The sequence below is a fragment of the Mesoplodon bidens genome, assembly GCF_964165515.1.
Source record: "Mesoplodon bidens genome assembly, chromosome: 2".
Classification (NCBI taxonomy): domain Eukaryota; kingdom Metazoa; phylum Chordata; class Mammalia; order Artiodactyla; family Ziphiidae; genus Mesoplodon; species Mesoplodon bidens.
Window position 1 is genome coordinate 109,591,501 of NC_138177.1, and position 19,015 is coordinate 109,610,515.

The window sequence follows — 19,015 nt, forward strand, 5'->3', positions numbered from 1 at the left end:
AGTGGCTGAGAACTGGAAATCTATGTTGAGAGTTTCTCCTTTAAGGGTGAAAAGCATAATTATCAGAAATGTGTATTCTCAAAGAAATATTATGGACGTGTCTAAACTGTGCAATAAATGTTAATCAGATTAACTTTTTTCTTTCAAATTTCCTTTTTATTCTAAGTTGATAGCCCTTTCCTCATTTCCTTTTAAATTCTAATTAAGAGTATATCCTAAGTATACCTTGTAAATCTTCTATCTGAAATTTCACTGCCAATGGTGGAGTACAAAGCAAAAAGCAGCAAAGACCTGTCAGTCTGCAAGTCACAAATAAGCCAGAAAACCACGACAGATCAGTGACGATGCGTACCTCTCTGGTGGCGGTGATATCTGAGGGTTAAGTTGATGACGCTGAACACTGAGTCCACTTGGAAAATATCCTTCAGCGACAAGGCTGCGGAAGAAAATATTAAAACAGGACACCAAACCATTTTTGCCCTTCCCACTGAGTGTTTATTTTATAGCTTTTGCATCAGGTAATCAATTGAAACACTTCAACAACAGAAAGCTGGCAGAATGTTAAGGAAAAGGAGTGATTATCTCTCCAACAGATGTGACAAAATGGTTTCAAGTTGGAAACAGTATTGCATAAATGAATCAACTGAACAGGGGAAGGGGAGAGAAGAGAAAGCAGAGACAGAGGAAGGAGTGAGCATCTTCCAACATGGATTGTGAGGAAAAAAGGCACTCTTCAGCTGTCTGTGTACTTATAAAATAAAAGTCAAAATATACAATCCATGTTTGTCAAAATTACATTTGACACTGCTTTAGAGATGCTCATACACCTGACTCTCAATAGAAAGCTAAAGAAGCTGTCTGAAAAATAAGACAGCACCAGTGTGTCTAAACCATAGGCTTACCAGTGATGTGTTTTAAAGAGATCATCACCATCAGAGTCCTTTTATAAATAGTACTGGAAAGGTCAAAAAGTTGCATGAACTTAAACTGTAGAATAAATCTAACTGATCGCCCATTTCATTCTTTAAAATTCCCACTCCAGGAAATCAGAAAGCAAGCTCCACTCCAGAGGAGCTGAATTGGCAGTGCATCTGAAACAGGGTTGCTTTTTCCCTCAAAAGGCTGCCTGAGCAGCAGTTTAGTTGGCATCATCCAGCAGCTTTGCATTGCATAAATGGATGCAAAAATTTAACAGCAATTGCCTTGCTTCCTCTCAGAGCAAATAGCACTAATTTATGAAGAGTCGAATTTTCAACTCATGAAGTAGAAGCACCTGGGCCTCTTAAAGACAAACTTCATAAAAGGTTACAATACCGGGTGCTTCTCATAATAAAGGATTCTAGGACCGTAGGTGTGTTTGAGAATGATCAATGAGAAAACCCAGAGAGATGGTTTACACAGATGTTCTCTATGTAGAATTTGAATGTAAATTAAAATACCAGCTATGCATTTGGGAACCAGCCTTTAGTTAAATTCTTTAGTGCTTTTAGAATTTTTATTTCATTTTATTAGAAAAAGAGAATCATTGTCTACAAACTATTTTCTTTCTAACTATGCAAATACAATGAGCAAATAATCTGCAATATCAAAATACTGTTTGTAAATCACTGATGGCACTAACAATTTTAGGAATCTCTGATAGGACATAATATTGAGAAAGAGCAACAGCGGACTTCAAATTATAGGCATTAATTGAATTTTAAGAATAAAAATAAAATGCAAAGTTTAAAAGTCAGTAAGTTTTTCTCTGATTTTCAGTAATTTAAATCCAATCATCAGGAATTCAGAATCACCCAATATGTTCAAAGTTGCACAAATGCGTATGGATGATAGAAAAGTAATCCCCATGCAATATTTTAAGTGTTGCTATCAGATATATTTAAGTGATACTTTACAGATTAAAGTTGGGTAAAATGAAAATATATCCTCCCCATTACATTTTAAAACAGTCACAATAATTTATCAACAGTTGCCATTTCACAGCAATTAGAAAATAGGAGTTGATACAAGTTGAACAAAAAGGTACTTTTTCCTCTTTTAGGAAATAAACATATATAGATATATATATATGTACACATACACATATAACATTATCTTTTAAAATTCAAAGTGGTTAATTTGCTTTTGTATTATAGAAAAAAAAATTTTCCCCTATGCTCAAAATACTGAAAAAGCACAAAGGCTGAAAAAAGAAAACCACATTTGCCACTTTAAAAAAATACATTATTGTCTCAGTGGTTCTATTTATTTGATTATAATGTTAGGTATTATAAGGACTCTGCACTTGTCAGATTCCTAGGACTGTACTGGACCACATGGAATTAAATCTAACCCTTCCTCAGTCTCCAGGAAGGATACTTTTAACCCACCCTAAAAGATGATAGCATAAATGCCCCTATTCTGAACTGTTAAACCGGGAAAGAAAACACGCCCACCTGGAAGCAATCGAAGTCGTAAAAGTTTATGAAACTGTGGGAGAAACTGCCTGAATCAGAAAGCTATTCTTTGGATAGAAGTTAGGAGCTTTTTTTGGAAGTATATAAACTCTTTTAGGCCACTAGAGTACAGATTCAAAAGTGATTTCTCCATAAATAATAATCTGTTACGGGGGTTTGTAAAGTACAACCCATGGTCCATATCTGGCATGTCACCTGTTTCAGTAATAAAGTTTTATTGGGACACAGACATGCTCATTCATTTATGTGTTGTCTATGACTGCTTTTGTACTAGCATGGCAGAGTTGAGTAGTTGTGATGGAGACCAATGGTGTGCAAAGCCTAAAATAGTATTTACTCCCTGAACCTTTATAGGAAAAGTTCACTGACCCCAGATCTAGTGTACTATGTGCTACTCCAGTTACCTAAAAGAGTTGATGCACCTCAAGAGGATTTTAGCTGGACTCCAAGAATAACCTGCATACTAGGGTTCCTTAGCAGACAAATGTCAGATGCCCCATCCTGAGGTGGTGCTTTACTTTGGGCAAGGAAATCATTTGTATATATTCTCAACAAACACCTATAAAAGGTATTAAATACACCAAAAAGAAAGCCAAGTAAGAAAAGTATGCCTGTTGATATTCCCTTAATATTGTCCTATTATTGGGGGGAAAGGGTGCTACAATGACTCTTTCTGTCAACTTCCTTCAGCTTTTCTTTAAATTTGTCTATAAATGTCTTTTGATAAGTAGTGCTCCCTCCTCCTTCTATGCAATTAATAACCTTTAAAGCCACCTGACTAAAATGCTTACATAGTTTGGTGAGGCCTTGTTTGGGGATATTTATTTAAAGTAAACATATTAAAGATTATCCTTTTAGAAAATGTCTCTAAAATTCTTTATCTCTGCTACTCTAAGAAGTGGAAGAAGGTAAAGAATGCACAGGGAAATCAAACTCTGCAAAGTATACCTTAAAAAACAGAGGTATAAAATAGCTACCCTTTCTGAACGGTAATGTAAAATAAAAACAGAAAAATCTTCCAAATTTGAAGAGCAAATTTTCCCTTGCCCTGAGTCAGCTAATGAAATCTTTTTTCAAACAGGGAACCTCCTGAACTCAAGCAGCTGCTCAGGAAACTGTAAAGAGTTCACAGGTGTTTCAATATTTCAATAGTTGTTTGAAACAGGGAAGATAAAACACTGAGAAGATATTTATTAAACACAAATTTATATCAAGAGATTAACTGTTTTTTCAACTAGCTTATAGTTGGACTCTTCTCTTTCTTTGTTAAAAAACGAATGGTATGAAACTATATGTTAAAGATGTTTCCATAATACCTTACATTTATATACCGTCTTACAGTTTTCAAAGTGCTTTCACATGCCATCTCATTTAATCCTCACAACACCCCTGTGAGGTAGGTAGGACAGGTATTATCATCCTCACTGCAGGATGAGGAAGCTGAGGCAGAGAGAGATTAAGTGACTTGCCCAAGATCACACAGCTGGTAAGTGGCAGAGCCAGGACAAGAAATCAAGTTTTCTGACTCCTCATTCAGTACTCTTTCCACTATAACTACTGCCCCCAATTATGAATAATGTACTGTGTATCAAAATTGAAAGGTTATTGAAGTTCATTGCAGTGATGTCTTAACAGTAAAGTTAAATGAGAAATACAAGAACAGTAGGTCTGATGGTTTTACTTGACATAATAAAATTGGTGCAAAACCACTTTTGTCTAATTACTTATAATCTTTTGGTCCAAATACATAAAATATGCAATATTTACAGCATTTTCCATTTTTTTCTTTTTGTAAATGCAATGCTTTAAAACACATTATAAAGCACCTTAGTAAAAATAGTCTACAAGTCAAAGTACAGAAGAAGTAGGAAAATCCTACCCATACCACAGCTCACTAAATGGAGTTATAATATGGACTCACCAATACCTCAGTTTACACCTTTACAAATAACCCATGGAGAAACAAATACTAAACTTACTTTTTTGATATTAATGTGTGGAAGCCTTAACCAAAACTTCAGGCAATGTCAATATTCTTTGAAGTGTTTCCCCAATCTTAGATACTGGGGAGACAGGAATGAGAAATACTGCTTTGATTCTTTTCACAGTATTAATAATGATTTAAATTGATTTTTAACACTAATAATCATTTTTTAAGAAAATTAAAATGACCTACATAAATATGGGCAGTTCCAACTACAGCAGATACAGTCTTAGCAAACGTGACCAAACATTTCAATAAATTTCATGGGACGTGATTCACAAAAACAAAGTACACACTGCCAAACAGTTAATAACACTATCCAGTAGAAGTGTATAACCCAAACCTCCAGGTGAAGGTGGAAGTAGCAAATGGATTCATCTTCATTCATGGTTAGTTGAAAAAAAAATGCTTTATCAAAAACAGAGTATCAGAACTTTTTCTGAAATTGTATTTCATTATTTAGCCTTCAATTAGACCTGCTATGTGTTTATTTTAGGTGATGTGTAGGTTTTGTCCAGGCAGGAGGTTATAACTCCCACCAAAATTTAACCAGAAAAAAAAAAAAAAAAAGGCTGAAACTTAAACTTCCTAGACCACTGACATATCAGCCAGAATCTACTTCCTTGACGTCACTATCTGTATCCTAACTCAGTTCAATACAAATTATCTTACACACCCATCAGCAATCCAAGTTGTGGAGCTGAGAACTAAGGTGAAGACAGGGTCAAAGTTGTAGTTCAAGAATCTAACTGCCACACCTTGTACTCAGTTCGATTTAGGGTAAATCTTTTCATAGAAAAAGTTCTGTGCAAGGATGTAGAGGTCTCCATCTTTTTCTCGTACAGCATGGGCTCTGATGAATTGGAACTGCTCTAGTGCAAACTCATAGAACTCATTCTCCATTTTCCAAATGTCAGATTGCTGTAGTTTTGCAATGGTTTGTTTAGTAGGGAGTTTCTTCTCTGTGGTTTTCCTAAGATGAGATTTCTTTCCTACTTACAAAGGAAAAAGAGAAAAGGTAAATAAATTCTGAGAACACACAAAAGATCAATGCCTGTTTATTTGAAGAGATGGTTTAAGTTAATATGACACATGGAAGAGCATAATTGTTTTGTATTAATATCATTCAGGCAAAAACAGTGCCCTAATCATACTAGAACTGTGATTTATTCCTTTGTAATGCAAATCCTTACCCTTGTTAAAGACTTAATGAGATGTCAAATAATAAAAGTAAGAATCGTGGACTTCCCTGGTGGCGCAGTGGTTGGGAATCTGCCTGCCAATGGAGGGGACACAAGTTCGAGCCCTGGTCTGGGAAGATCCCACATGCTGCAGAGCAACTAAGCCCATGCTCCACAACTACTGAAGCCCGCGCATCTAGAGCCCGTGCTCCGCAACAAGAGAAGCCACTGCAATGAGAAGCCCGCACACCGCAACAAAGAGCAGCCACCGCTTGCTGCAACTAGAGAAAGCCCACGCACAGCAACGAAGACCCAATGCAGCCAAAAATAAATAAATTTATTTTAAAAAAAAGTAAGAATGGCCACTTGGTAAAGTGTAGGCTGTCACCTTACATGCTGTATTTTCAAATGCTTGGTGCTCTGACTAGTTTGTTTTTAAAGACATGATAAAATACCTATTTTCAAACTTAGTGCTGATTTATCATAACCTATTCTCTATACCTACCTATGTGTTAAAAGCTAGGGCACATGCATACTCCAGGAAAAGAGTTCCTCTGATTGTATCTTACCAAAGAACAGAAAAAAAAAAAATCAGAATTAGATTGGACCAGCACGGTCACTTTCAGATATGTAATACTGTCACGGCTGCTGAAGCATTTTTTTAGGAGCACTGTGACATAGCACAGGATCATTATCAATGTGACTCAGTCTCCCCATCCTACCCCTACCTAAATAGCACTAGACATGTCTAAAGGGTGGAATGTATGGCTGGCATTACTGAACATCACACATTTCTAAGGCTGGCCTTGTAGTTTGTATCTTTCCACTATACCTACAATGCCTTTTAATTATAATCTCGTGCATGTTTATTCATTAAAAAATATTTAATGAATACCATCTGTGTGCCATGTACTGTTTTGTATTGAAAATGGTGAGGAGAAACAGACAACGTACCTGCCTTTCTGGAGTTTTATTCAACAAACTTCAAATCACACATATTTTGCAAGTGGCAAACAAAGTTAAGGACAGCTTGAAAAAGAAACCCATCCTTATATACCTGTACGATAGAGCTCTGTAGCACCCCTGAAGAACCGGGGCAAAGCTGCCTCCAATAACATGATAAAATCTTCAAGCTCTTCAGTAACTCCCACCAGAAAGTACTCATTAACTAGGTTATATTTGGCTTGATCCATAGCCCACCTGCTTCCTACATTCCTAAAACCAAAAAAAGGAATAAAAAAATTGGTTGTGAAATCTGCTAAATACTTTTGATGCCTTTGACACTGTATATTATGGAAAAAACAGATAAACACATGTCCATCCAAAGCATTAATGCCCTTTTATTAATGTCCTTTGGGAGGTACACCTGTTTCTAATTTCCTTTGCCTCTGTCCCCAGTTTCTGCTCAACTATGCAGGGCTAACTCAGATTTTAGTAGAGGACACTTAATTTGAACAGTTAAGAAATGTGTATACATATCCTCCCATCTGATTTAGTATGAGTGCATTTAATTTTTGTTAACTACAGCTGTCCCTTGAACAACATGGGCTTGACCTGCACAAATATCTTTCAATAGTAGATACTACAGCACTACATGGACCATGGTTGGTTGAATCCGCAGATCGAAGGAATCGTGGATACAAAGGACCAACTATAAATTATACCGGGATTAACCCCCGCCTTGTTCCAGGGTCAACTGTACTCTAAACTTCGTTCATTTTTAAGAGCTCTCTAGGAAGTTCTAAGCAATTTTGTGTAGCGATTATCTTCATTTAATTTATGAGTTTAGGTTTTTCTGATATTTCTTAAAAACAGAAATAGGATAAGAAATGGCTCTGCTAAGAATCTTTTATTTTTATTTTTCACGTTTTTAGCTAATGGCTGTTAATAGAGATTTGGCCCTAAATAAACTATGCCTTTGGGTTCTTTTTAGCACTGACATTCCCTAACCCTAATGCCAAGCTCTGCCTTTAAGCAGTGTGATATTGAGCTGATGACTTTACCTTTCTGAGCTTGTTTTCTCAGCCATTAAAAAGCTGGCGTGGGCGGTGGGAAGCTGGGGAAGCAAATGAGTTGATTTCTCAGGTGCCTCCCAGTTCTATGAATCGAGGAGGCATACTAAAGAAGTGTGATTAAAATCTCCTCAGTAATGCCCAATGGAGAGATATACTCTCTACTGCTCTAAGGTAGGGGTGGCAACCTTTCCTCTAAAGAGCCAGAGAGTAAAGCCGGAGATGGGTCTGCAGGTCATATAGTCTTGGTCACTTGGTTACTTAACTCTGCTCTTGCAGTGTGAAAACAGCTACAGACAATAAGTAAATAAATAGATGTGGTTGTCTTCCAATAAAACTATTTATAAAAGCAGGTGATGGGCCAAATTTGGTGTCTGGGTTGTAATCTACTGATCCCTGTTGTAAGGAAATGATTAAAAATTGAGAAGACATTCTTTCTAAGCTTCCAATTGTTACGTTATTACAGTTGACCTTTGAACAACACGAGCATCTAGGGGTGCCAGCCAGACCCGATCCCCCATTCCCCACTTGAAAATCTGCATATAACTTTACAGTCAGCCCGCCATATCCCCAGCTCCACATCTGAGGATTCAGCCAACCACGGATCATGTAGTACTGTAATACATCTTTATTTTAAAAAATCTGCATGTAAGTGGACCCGCGAAGTTCAAACCTGTGCTGTTCAAAGGGTCAACTGTATTATGCGTTGATATAATCTATTAAGTAGGACCTTAAGGTTCACAGTAATCTAATACTATATCTCAAATAATGATGGAAAGAACAGAAGGCATTCCTTATATCACTCATGGTTTTAAGGAAGATACTAACTTTGAATGTGTTCCTGTTTTTCTCTACTTTTCCTATTAAAATGATTGATTAGAACAAATACGTACCATTATTTTTTTAAACTGAAAACTCAGCACATTCTGAGGAAATGAACTCTATTAAAGATAAAATATCTTTATTTTACCTTGGCTTCTCTCAAAGTCAAATCAGTGTAACAGGAAATCCAGGTGAATAATTTACCCACTAAGCCTCTTCTTGATCTAAAATGGATGGCTCAAACAATAAGCTTAGGAGAAAATGAGGTTTATGAAAGGACCCCTGACCTCTAATTAAGATCACTGTTAGAACATAGCAAGACACATAACACCAAAAACAAAAAAATTTAAAAACCAGCATCTGAGAAATCATTGCAAGTATGTTTTACATGGAGAATCTTTCAATGAACTTAAAGGTAACTAAAAACTAGGTATTACTTAATTACATGTTATTTTTGGTCTGGTCTTTCACGAACTTCCTTACACCTAGCCCTCACCCTTGTGAAATACAGATTATAGAGATAATAAATAGATTACTGATTGAAGCTAGCTTTATCTCCCTACCAGCATTCCGAGCTGTGGCCACAGAAGAATGGGATTTGAAGCCAAAGCTTCTCTGGAGCACAGTCTGAGCCGCCCTCAGCTACACATTCATCAAAGGTCTGGAAAAAAGACAAAGCAGCACATGTGAGCCATAAACCCGAGTCTCACCTACCAAATATTTTAATGTGGTAAGTTATTAAATAAATGGCAGTGGATGGGACGAGTAGTGAATTAAAGTGATAGGTTACAAAAACATACTTGAGATACTGAGCAAAGTCAAACATGGGTTGTTCTCTCATCTTTGTTTTATACCAGTGTTTATAAGATTCTTTTACTATATGAATGGAACATCCCCCAGATAACAACTTATCCTTGAAATTAAGTACTGGTTTATGTTGAATTTGTGTATTTATATTTTCTATCCCCTTACTGAAGTAAATTAAATAAAAACAAGGTTAAAGATACTCTTTGTGAAACAATTATTTGAAAAGAATATAAGGTAGGACTACACTTAAGTCTTTTCCCCTTTTCTCATTAAAACAAACAAAAAAATCATTGTACAAAGCAAAAGTGACCCTGGATACTTATGACTTGCATGCCCTCCTCTCCAAATGCATCTAACTAAATTAATTAAAAGGGAAAGAGACTCACAGGTTATGGATCTAAAATTAAATCAACTTCACTTTCTTTAGTACTTACTGTCTGTCACAGGCATTTTTACAGTAGGCGTTATCTATTTGAAATGATATTAAGATGCCAGAGAACAAACTTAAGAGCTCAGGCTGTTGGAGTAGACATCTATAAATACCACCTGTTATTTCTGAGAAGAGGGGGTACATAAAAGTAGAAAGAGAACGCATCCAGAGTCCAGACTCCTGAGTTTCTAGAACCAGGTGTGACCCTATCTTGAGTAAGTCTTTATGGCCTCCAAACCTCACTTTCTAATCTATAAAATTAGATAAATTCAAAGGTCCCTTTCAACCAAAAATCTAGTAAGAATAGGACCCCAAACCCTTAGATCTGACTATGGCTAGAGGTATAGTGGAATAATTATCTTTATTCTGGCAACATTTAAGAGGCAACAGCAAACTGCAGCCCACAATTGATTTGCCCATTTCTTTTACAGATGACCTTCACCATGATATAGGAAAAAGATTTATGACTTGGGTTTGAATCTTGAACCCAGAAAAACGTAAGTTCTGTGTTAGTTTCCTCATCTGAAAAAGGAGGACATAATCTTACTTTGAGGAAGAAATAAAATCATGGATATAAAAGAATCTACCACAAAGAGTGGTTCACTGTAGGCACTCAATAAATGGGATGTGTCTACATCTGTCTTTCTCTCCCCACCTCTCCTCCCTAATAGTCAAATACAATGTTTTGTTGGTTCTTGTTCTCCTTGACCTCCACAGCGTTGTCTATTTCTTCGAACACTTCCCTTTTTGGCTTTTTGTTGGTTCTCTGTACCTTTCTGAATGTACTATCACTATCTTCTTTTAAGGCATGTTTTGGTCCTTCTACCAAGTATGGAAACTCAGCTGTCTTCTCTTTACCCACTCCCTTCCGTAGCTTATTCACACTTCCTTGGCTTCATTTATAATTTCTAGGCAAAAGACTTCCAAATCTGTACCCCCAGATCCATCACCTCTTACCTATCTTCTGATACCTAGTATGCCTTTTCATTTGAATTTCCAGTATTACCTCATATTCAATATTTCTGGCAATAGGATGACATTGCCCCTTGTAATTCAGACTCAAGATCTCAGAACATTTCTTTATTTTTCCTCTCCCTCACTTAACATCCTTGAGGTAATGTCTTTCCAATGCATCTTTTTTTTTTTTTTCCCAATCTTACTTCCATCAGGATCTTACCATGTCATGTTTCCATTCTTACAATCACTTCCTAATTGGGCTCCCTTCCCTCCCTTCCTTCAATCTGCTCTTAGACTACCAGATTAGTCTAAGTAGTCACTTCTAACATCCTCTACTCAGAAAACTTCAATAGCTTCCAATATCTTTTTAAAAAGAGAAATACAAACTCTTTATCCTGGCTTTAAAGAATGCTTCATAATCTGACCTCAGTGTGCAAGTCTAGCCTTATCTCCATGTATAACTTCCATCTTTACCAGGTTCACCTGTTTTACAGTTTCTCAAGCATGTCATATGTACCTGCAAATCCATATATTTTGCTGACTACATTTTCTTCCTCTGAAAGTGCTTCCCTCCACCAATCTAGTTTACATGAAGACTAGCTTTCCAATGACTACTCTGGCCTAAAGTCACTCATTTTTTTTTAACTCATATAAATGAATTAAATACTGCCTTGTAATAGCCAGCTCTTAAGACCCAGGTATGTTATTTATATAACTTGCTTCATGTACTTCGGAAAAAAAATTGTATTATGTTCTCTCCTGAACTATAGAAAACACTTATTGTAGGGATCATGCAGTATAGTATGCATTTGTGTCCTCCACAGCATACAATGTATTGCTATACCAACTGTTTGCACAATCATTGTGTCCTCCATAGCATACAATACATTGTTATATCAATTGTTTGCATAATCAATATTTGTAAATGGCTGGAAAGACCGCACTTCGGAGATTTTGCATGAGCATTAAAGGTACAATTCTAGTTGAGATGAAGACAGGGGCACTAAAATTTTTTCATGAAACATTTTGACAGTTCCTTAGAGTTGTCTCAAATTCTCTTAGGATTTCCCCCCCACCCCCCAATATATATATACACACACACACATCCATATCAATCTATCTATTTTTTTTAAGTGAAAACATCTCAGTTTACACTTAACACTCAATCCACCCCATTGCAATGGCCATTACAGTATGTCTGAAATTTACTAGATGGTCTGATTTAGATTTGCTGGTCTAAGTCACTTTCTAAAAAGTGGTTTTATTATCATTTATGCCACCTTGCAGCTAATAAAAAGAAAACAACCTATGTATCTATCTCTACCGTATCTCAGGTTCCAATAAACCCAGTGGTGATATATCAGAAGGTTTCTGATTTCACGCCTAATCAATTTCAAACAAATCCTAAATCACAGTACAGTGCTTCTGAAGTTCAGAAGAGGTGCTCTGCTTCATTATACCTCCATCTGAATAGAGTATCAGATGAAAAAGAAATGAATTACTAAGGTGATTGTGAGTGAACTCATAAACTGTACCACCACTGTGTGTGTGTATGTGTGCGTGTAAGATTCAAAGACATTAAAAAGATTTTGCTTAAATGTATTGGGTTGGCCAAAAGGTTTGTTCGTTTTTTTCCATAAGATGGCTCTAGTAGTGCTTAGTTGTCTTTAACTTCATTCAAAACATTTTGTTAAATTGTATTGTGACAGCTGTCATATCAACGTGCATTTTTAAAAAACATCAAAATTGGTGAATTTTTGTGTAGTCATTTTAATATTGAAAATGGAAGAAAAAAAGCAACATTTTCAGCATATTATGCTTTATTATTTCAAGAAAGGTAACAACGCAACTGAAACACAAGAAAAGATTTGTGCAGTGTATGGAGAAGGTGCTGTGACTGATCGAATGTGTCCAAAGTGGTTTGTGAAGTTTTGTGCTGGAGATTTCTTGCTGGACAGTGCTCCACGGTCAGGTAGACCAGTTGAAGTTGATAGTGATCAAATCGAGACATTAATTGAGAACAATCAAGGTTATACCACGCAGGAGATAGCCGACATACTCAAAATATCCTAATCAAGCGCTGAAAATCATTTGCACCAGCTTGGTTATGTGAATCGCTTTGATGTTAGGGTTCCACATAAGTTAAGCGAAAAAAAACCTTCTTGACTATATTTTCTCATGCTATTTGGTACTTAAACGTAAAGAAAATGTTCTGTCTTTAAAACAAATTGTGATGGGCGATGAAAAGTGAATACTGTACAATAATATGGAACGGAAGAGATCGTGCAGCAAGTGAAATGAACCACCACCAACCTCACCAAAGGCCGGTCTTCAACTAAAGAAGGTGATGTGTATATGGTGGGATGGAAGGGAGTCCTCTATTATGAGCTCCTTTCGGAACACCAAACAATTAAGTCCAACAAGTACTGCTCCCAATTAGACCAACTGAAAGCAGCACTCGACGAAAAGCGTCGGGAATTAGTCAACAGAAGACACATAATCTTCCATCAGAATATGGCAAGGCCACATGTTTCTTTGATGACCAGGCAAAAAACTGTTACAGCTTGGCTGGGAAGTTCTGATTCACCCACCGTATTCACCACACATTGCACCTTTGGATTCCCATTTATTCCGGTGTTTACAAAATTCTCTTAATGCAAAAAATTTCAATTCCCTGGAAGACTGTAAAAGGCACCTAGAATGGTTCTTTAAAAAGTTTTGGGAAGATGGAATTATGAAGTTGCCTGAAAAATGGCAGAAGGTAGTGGAACAAAATGGTGAATATGTTGTTCAATAAAGTTCTCAGTGAAAATGAAAAATGTGTCTAATATTTTTACTTAAAAACCGAAGGAACTTTTTGGCCAACCCAATAAGAAAATAGGACATTGAAAGAGGCTGCAGTATTAAAAGTTTCCATAGAGTCACTATATGGAAAAATTTGGAAATTTAAATATCCACTATTGGAATTAAAACTGGTTAATGAATAAGCATGCAGGATGGCTATTTTGACCCAATTCTCTAGTTAGCCAACTCCTTCTTCCTGTGTTCTAAAATACTAAAAGTATTTTAGTATTTCAAACAAAATCTGTAGATAATCTTCAAGTTTATTTTTGGCCAGTAGTTTAAAATCTGCTAGCCTACTCTGGCAGTATAAGAGTTACCACCAAAATCCGTTCTTCCCTTCTTCCACAGTCATAGAGTTTAGCCTCTCTTGCAGTTAGGTATGGCCATATGACTAAGTTCTTGCCAGGAGACTGGGGGCAAAAGTGATGTGAGCAAGTTCTGGGTCACTTGGTTAAAAGGAAACTGGTGGGCCTCTAACTTCCCTCCTTCCCATGAGCTGGAAGGCAGATGTTGTGGTGACCCAAATTAAACCGAGCACACAAGGGCAAGCCCCTGAAGGGTAGCAGAGTAACCATATGGCAGGAACCCAGCTCCCTGAATGACTGTGTGCAGCAAAGCTGCTCTAAAATCCTGGGCCCCTCACCTTTAGGCTTTTATGTATGACAGAAAAAATCTACCTAAGCATTTTAATTTCTTTGTTTCAGAAGCATCTACCCTAATTCACCTACCAAACATTTTATTAGATAATATAAAAGTGGAAAAATAGTTTGGGTTTTGCCTCCTTTATAGTTCCTTCTTATCATTTGGCAGAGGTGTTTCACTCCTATCAACTTAAAAGAAACAACCCAAAGATAGGCCATAGCAAGGAAGATGTAAAGAAAAAAAAAACAAATACAAATAATCAAAAATTGGCAAACATACATGAGTGTGCTAGATCTTAATGTAAAACAGAAATTCTCCTTTTTAAAATTTTTTTTCATACTTTATTATTTTATTTATTTATTATTATTTTGGGCTGTGTTTGGTCTTCGTTGCTGCGTGCGGGCCTTCTCTAGTTGCAGCAAGCAGGGGTTACTCTTCATTGCGGTGCGCGGGCTTCTCTCATCGCGGTGGCTTCTCTTGTTGCAGAGCACAGGCTCTAGGCTCAAGGGCTTCAGTAGTTGTGGCACACAAGCTCAGAAGTTGTGGCACATGGGCTCAGTAGTTGTGGCTCGCGGGCTCTAGAGCGCAGGCTCAGTAGTTGTGGTGCATGGGCTTAGCTGCTCAGTAGCATGTGGGATCTTCCTGGACCAGGGCTCAAACCCGTGTCCTCTGCATTGGCAGGCGGATTCTTAACCACTGCGCCACCAGGGAAGTCCCTCTTTTTCTCTATAAATACGTGATGCATAAAGTAAACCAAGCATTTCCTAGTGAGTGAAATCAAGTTAATGAAACTCAATACCATCTTGACCGCATACAGCTCAATGAATCAATCCACTGGCGTCTTAATCAAGATGAACTTCTCCACTGACTCCAACAGTGACATCAGCCCTTGGGCTTCTCTACTCACAGCACAGAAGACGATTGTCAATCAAGTGCTGCCCACCAGAACTTTCCCACTCATTTGCTAACTTCTATTCACCTTCTCCTAAACATTCTGACCACATTTCAGAAATAGAATTTTCTATAAATAAATGTTTTTCTCTTATAAAATTTCTTCTTAAAATAAAAAGCAAAAACAAAACTCAGTTCAGTACACCAGAGAAACAAAAAGTTATGATCAGCTTTTTCACTTAAACACCATCTATGCTTAGAAAGAGCAATTTTTTGTGAACTACATACAAATGTTTTTAAAAACAGGAAATATCAAAATATTCTTTAGACTATTTAGATTATTAGTTTAAATATTTAATTCCTAGAATTGTAGGTTAAAATAAACAAAATTTGATGCTTGATAGTGATGGCAATTATATTTACATTCAAACCCTTTTCTACAAATGACCTTGCTCCATATTTTATACAGAAAACTGAAGCTGAGAGTGAGCTCCCTTGATTCCTGCTCAGATAAAAGCTTATCTGCATCTGCAGCCCCTACTGCCCTCATCTGTAAAAAAGTATTTCCTCCTATCTTTAAATACCCTTTCTCACTCCCTTCTGAGACCCTGCTTCACCAATTTTCCTCCAGTTTCTTCCATCATCACCCCTTGCTCTCTTCAGGTATATTAATATGCCCAAGTATCTGTCTTCTTTAGTAAAACATTTCTCATGTTTTTTGCTCCCTTCAAAGCCAAATTTCTATCTCAAGAGTAGTCTTTCCTCTCAGTCTTAACTTCTCACGGTTACTCCTCAACCCTTTGGATTCCACATAAACACCTTCTCTGACCTCCCCATTGACAAGTCTAAGGGAAAGTTTTAAATTCTCAATTCACTAACCTCTTCGTGATTGAAATTATTTTTCCATGCATTTCAAGGACTCGCCAGGTTTGTCTTCTGATTCTCCAACCTCAGTCTTCTTGGTGTGCTTCCCTCCCTTTGCCTACCCCTTAAATGTTGTCATTCCCCAGAGCTACATATTTGCACCCCCTCTTCTTCTTCTTCCTTTTTCGTTTGGTCCTCTCTTCATACTCTATATGTCTCCCAAGTGCAATTTCATTCAATCCCTTGTTTCAACTCCCACCTAATTCTGATGACTCCCAAATCTATGATTAAGTTCAGATTTATTTCTTGAGACACAAATACATTTCTAGTGGATATTTCCATCTGCTTATACATGACTAAAAATAATGTCCAGTTTGAACTCATCATCTCTTTCTTCAACTTCATTACAATGAACTTTTCTTTCCATTTTCTCTCTTTTGGTGAAAGGAACCACATATATAGTAGTTTGATCAGAAGCCTGGGAAGATGACAGGTCAAGGCTGACTCTGGATTGTACCTTTTACTAAGATAAAGAAACTGGTCTACAACAAAGAGTTATCAAACCTTTAAATATGAACTGCAAAGATTTATATTGCTTTCCTGTGGTGCTTTTTACATATAAAACACTTTCTAAGCAAACAGTAATAAGTTCTCAAATGCTTTTGTGTAAAATCCATGTTCCATAAGCAAACCACAGTCAGGGGATTATGAATTGCAAAGGACTACTGAAGCAGTATTTTGTAAGCCAGTAGTAGGATCAGGTAGTGGCTAAGTATGGAATTCTTCTAACCTCATTAATATCTTTTATAAACTAATACATATTTTTAGGTATAATATTCTGAATTCATTATAATTCCTACAGCTGTCAATAAGTCTAGTTAGTTTAGAGTAAGAAATACGAAAAGCAAATTGGGGTAGGAATTGTGATCTCTGAGATCAATGAGTATTTCTTAAGCAAAAACTGATTCTCCTTTAGACTGTTATTTACAGCATGTAACTATATACTCTTTCCATAAGTATAATCCCCTTGGTGTTCTGCTAATAAAACAATAATTAATAAAAATGCTTAATAATCTATAGGATAGTACAAAACTGAAATATTCATAAGGTAAATATTTACATATTTAGAAAATGTGAGTGATGAGAATTATAGGTGTAGTTATTTGGAAGCTATAAGAAGGCCTATGCTGAAAGAAGGCCTGAGAGACAAACTATTCAAACTTGGGTATTTGGTTAATGTTTTCTCAAAATGAACAAAGTGGGCCTGCCACTTGAAAGAAAATAACTGACAGTCTTAGTAGCCCAGCGGTTCTCAACTGGCGCTGTTTTGACCCCCAGGTGACATCAGGCAATGTTTGGAGAACTTCTTCGTTCTCACACCTGGGGGGTGTAGGGGAGATGCTACTAGGTAGAGGTCAGAGATGCTGCTAAATGTCCTACAATGTGTAGGCAGCCCTCACAACAAGGAATTCTCTGGCCAAAAGCAACAATAGTGTCAAGGTGGAGAAATCCTGTGGGTGCCAGTGATAAAAGCTAAGCTTTCAAACTAAAAAATATAAAAATTTAAATTTATTTTTGCTTCATCTGTCACCATAAGCCTGACAGTTTCCCAATACTTAAAGACTTTTCTGATGAGATAAGTGGTGACATTAATGAATGTGAATTTTTGATATTGTATAATAAAATGTGCCAACACTTGGAAGATCCACATAACTCAGTGAACTAATGTGTTCCAAATGACCAATACATGAGGTTAAAAAATTATGCTTGGTTAAAAAATCCATTCAAAGTATAAAATATATCAGTGGATTTTAATGCAACAGAACATAAAAGGTTAACTGCTATGGTTTCAGATTCCACACTTCAATAACTTTAAGAAACTACTACTAGTTAAGTTTTAGTGTAATATTAAAGAAGAATTTCCACAATTTTCTGAAAAGGCTATTAAAATACTGCCTTTTCTAGTTACATATCTGTGTAAAGCTGAATTTTATTCATACACTTCACCAAAAGAATGTATTAAATAGACTGATTCAGCAGCAGATATGAAAATCCAGCTGTCTATATTATATTAAATCAGGTGTTTAAAAAATTTGTAAAAATGTAAAATGCCACTATTTATACCTTTTTCTGAAAATGGTTATTTGCATTAAAATATATTATTTATGTTACCATATTATGGTCTCCTACTGTTACTATTAAATTAGTTACTATTTTAAATTTTTCTCAGTCAATTGGCAAATTTACTGATATTGGTAAATATTAACAGAAATAGATATAACCCACATAGATAAAAGCTCCTTGGCAGTCCTCAATAAAAAGAGTAAAAGGAGTTCTGAGACTAAAAAGTTTGAGAACCACTGATTTATATATTGTAGTTCTTGAATGCTGACCTTTGGATTACTAAATATCCCTATTTTCCAGGTACTGGGACAGAGATTAAATTATGCAAAACTCTAGGTATAAAGTTTGAAAAACAGAGTATTTGAAATCTCCCAAATAAAACAAAGCTTATGTTCCTTACAAGATCAACTGAAAGCTATCACAGGCATATACATATGACTAAAATGGCTTTGAAATTATTGACAGTGTAACCAGAAATTGGAAATGAAGCCATTGTAAGGTATTTCCAGGCTTAGTCTTTGCCAGGTATTCCCTGCATCATCATAGCCACTTTTTAATCCCTGTTATCTTCAAATACCCTGCCATCTTCCAAAATGTTATATGCCATGAAGTCTTACCAACTTTACACATTATGAGTTTATTAAAGAAAACTCTTGCCAGTTAAAGATATTATGGAATTATTTGCAATATAACAACCTTATTTAACTTAGTAGGTGCCAGAATGTTACCAACATTTATGTCATGAGAAACAAACCAAATTATTAAAAACGTGTGTTTCAATATGTTTCAAGACTGAAAAGGTCTATTTTGCCTATCACAAAACAAAGTAATTCTTTACTTTGACAAAGCATTTGAAGATGGCCCTGTCCTCATGAGAATTAAGGTAATACAATAGTATTTTGCTGATGTTACTAATATTACATCTAAATAAACAGGTGTATTAGTATGTACTTTATAATGACATAAAAAAAACAAACCAAGACCTATCATCATTAGGGTGA

The 19,015-nt window shown here is 36.2% G+C and overlaps 1 protein-coding gene across 3 annotated transcripts in view; it reads right to left on the minus strand.

Annotated features, from left to right (window-relative positions):
• Window positions 1–3,645: 3,645 nt before the first annotated feature.
• The window catches only part of HS2ST1 (heparan sulfate 2-O-sulfotransferase 1), a gene marked incomplete at its 3' end in the record, with an annotated part of 192,212 nt that continues 176,842 nt past the window's right edge, over window positions 3,646–19,015 (minus strand). The window contains exons 5-7 of one of the 3 annotated variants that reach the window (XM_081224349.1): window positions 9,019–9,116; window positions 6,679–6,836; window positions 3,646–5,435 (exon numbers count right to left, since the gene is read on the minus strand). In XM_081224349.1, coding sequence (XP_081080475.1) covers window positions 5,206–5,435; window positions 6,679–6,836; window positions 9,019–9,116 — 486 coding nt within the window. Of the gene's footprint in view, window positions 5,436–6,126; window positions 6,186–6,678; window positions 6,837–9,018; window positions 9,117–19,015 lie in introns of those variants that run through there. The other 2 variants (XM_081224350.1, XM_081224351.1) reach the window with 2 other exon arrangements.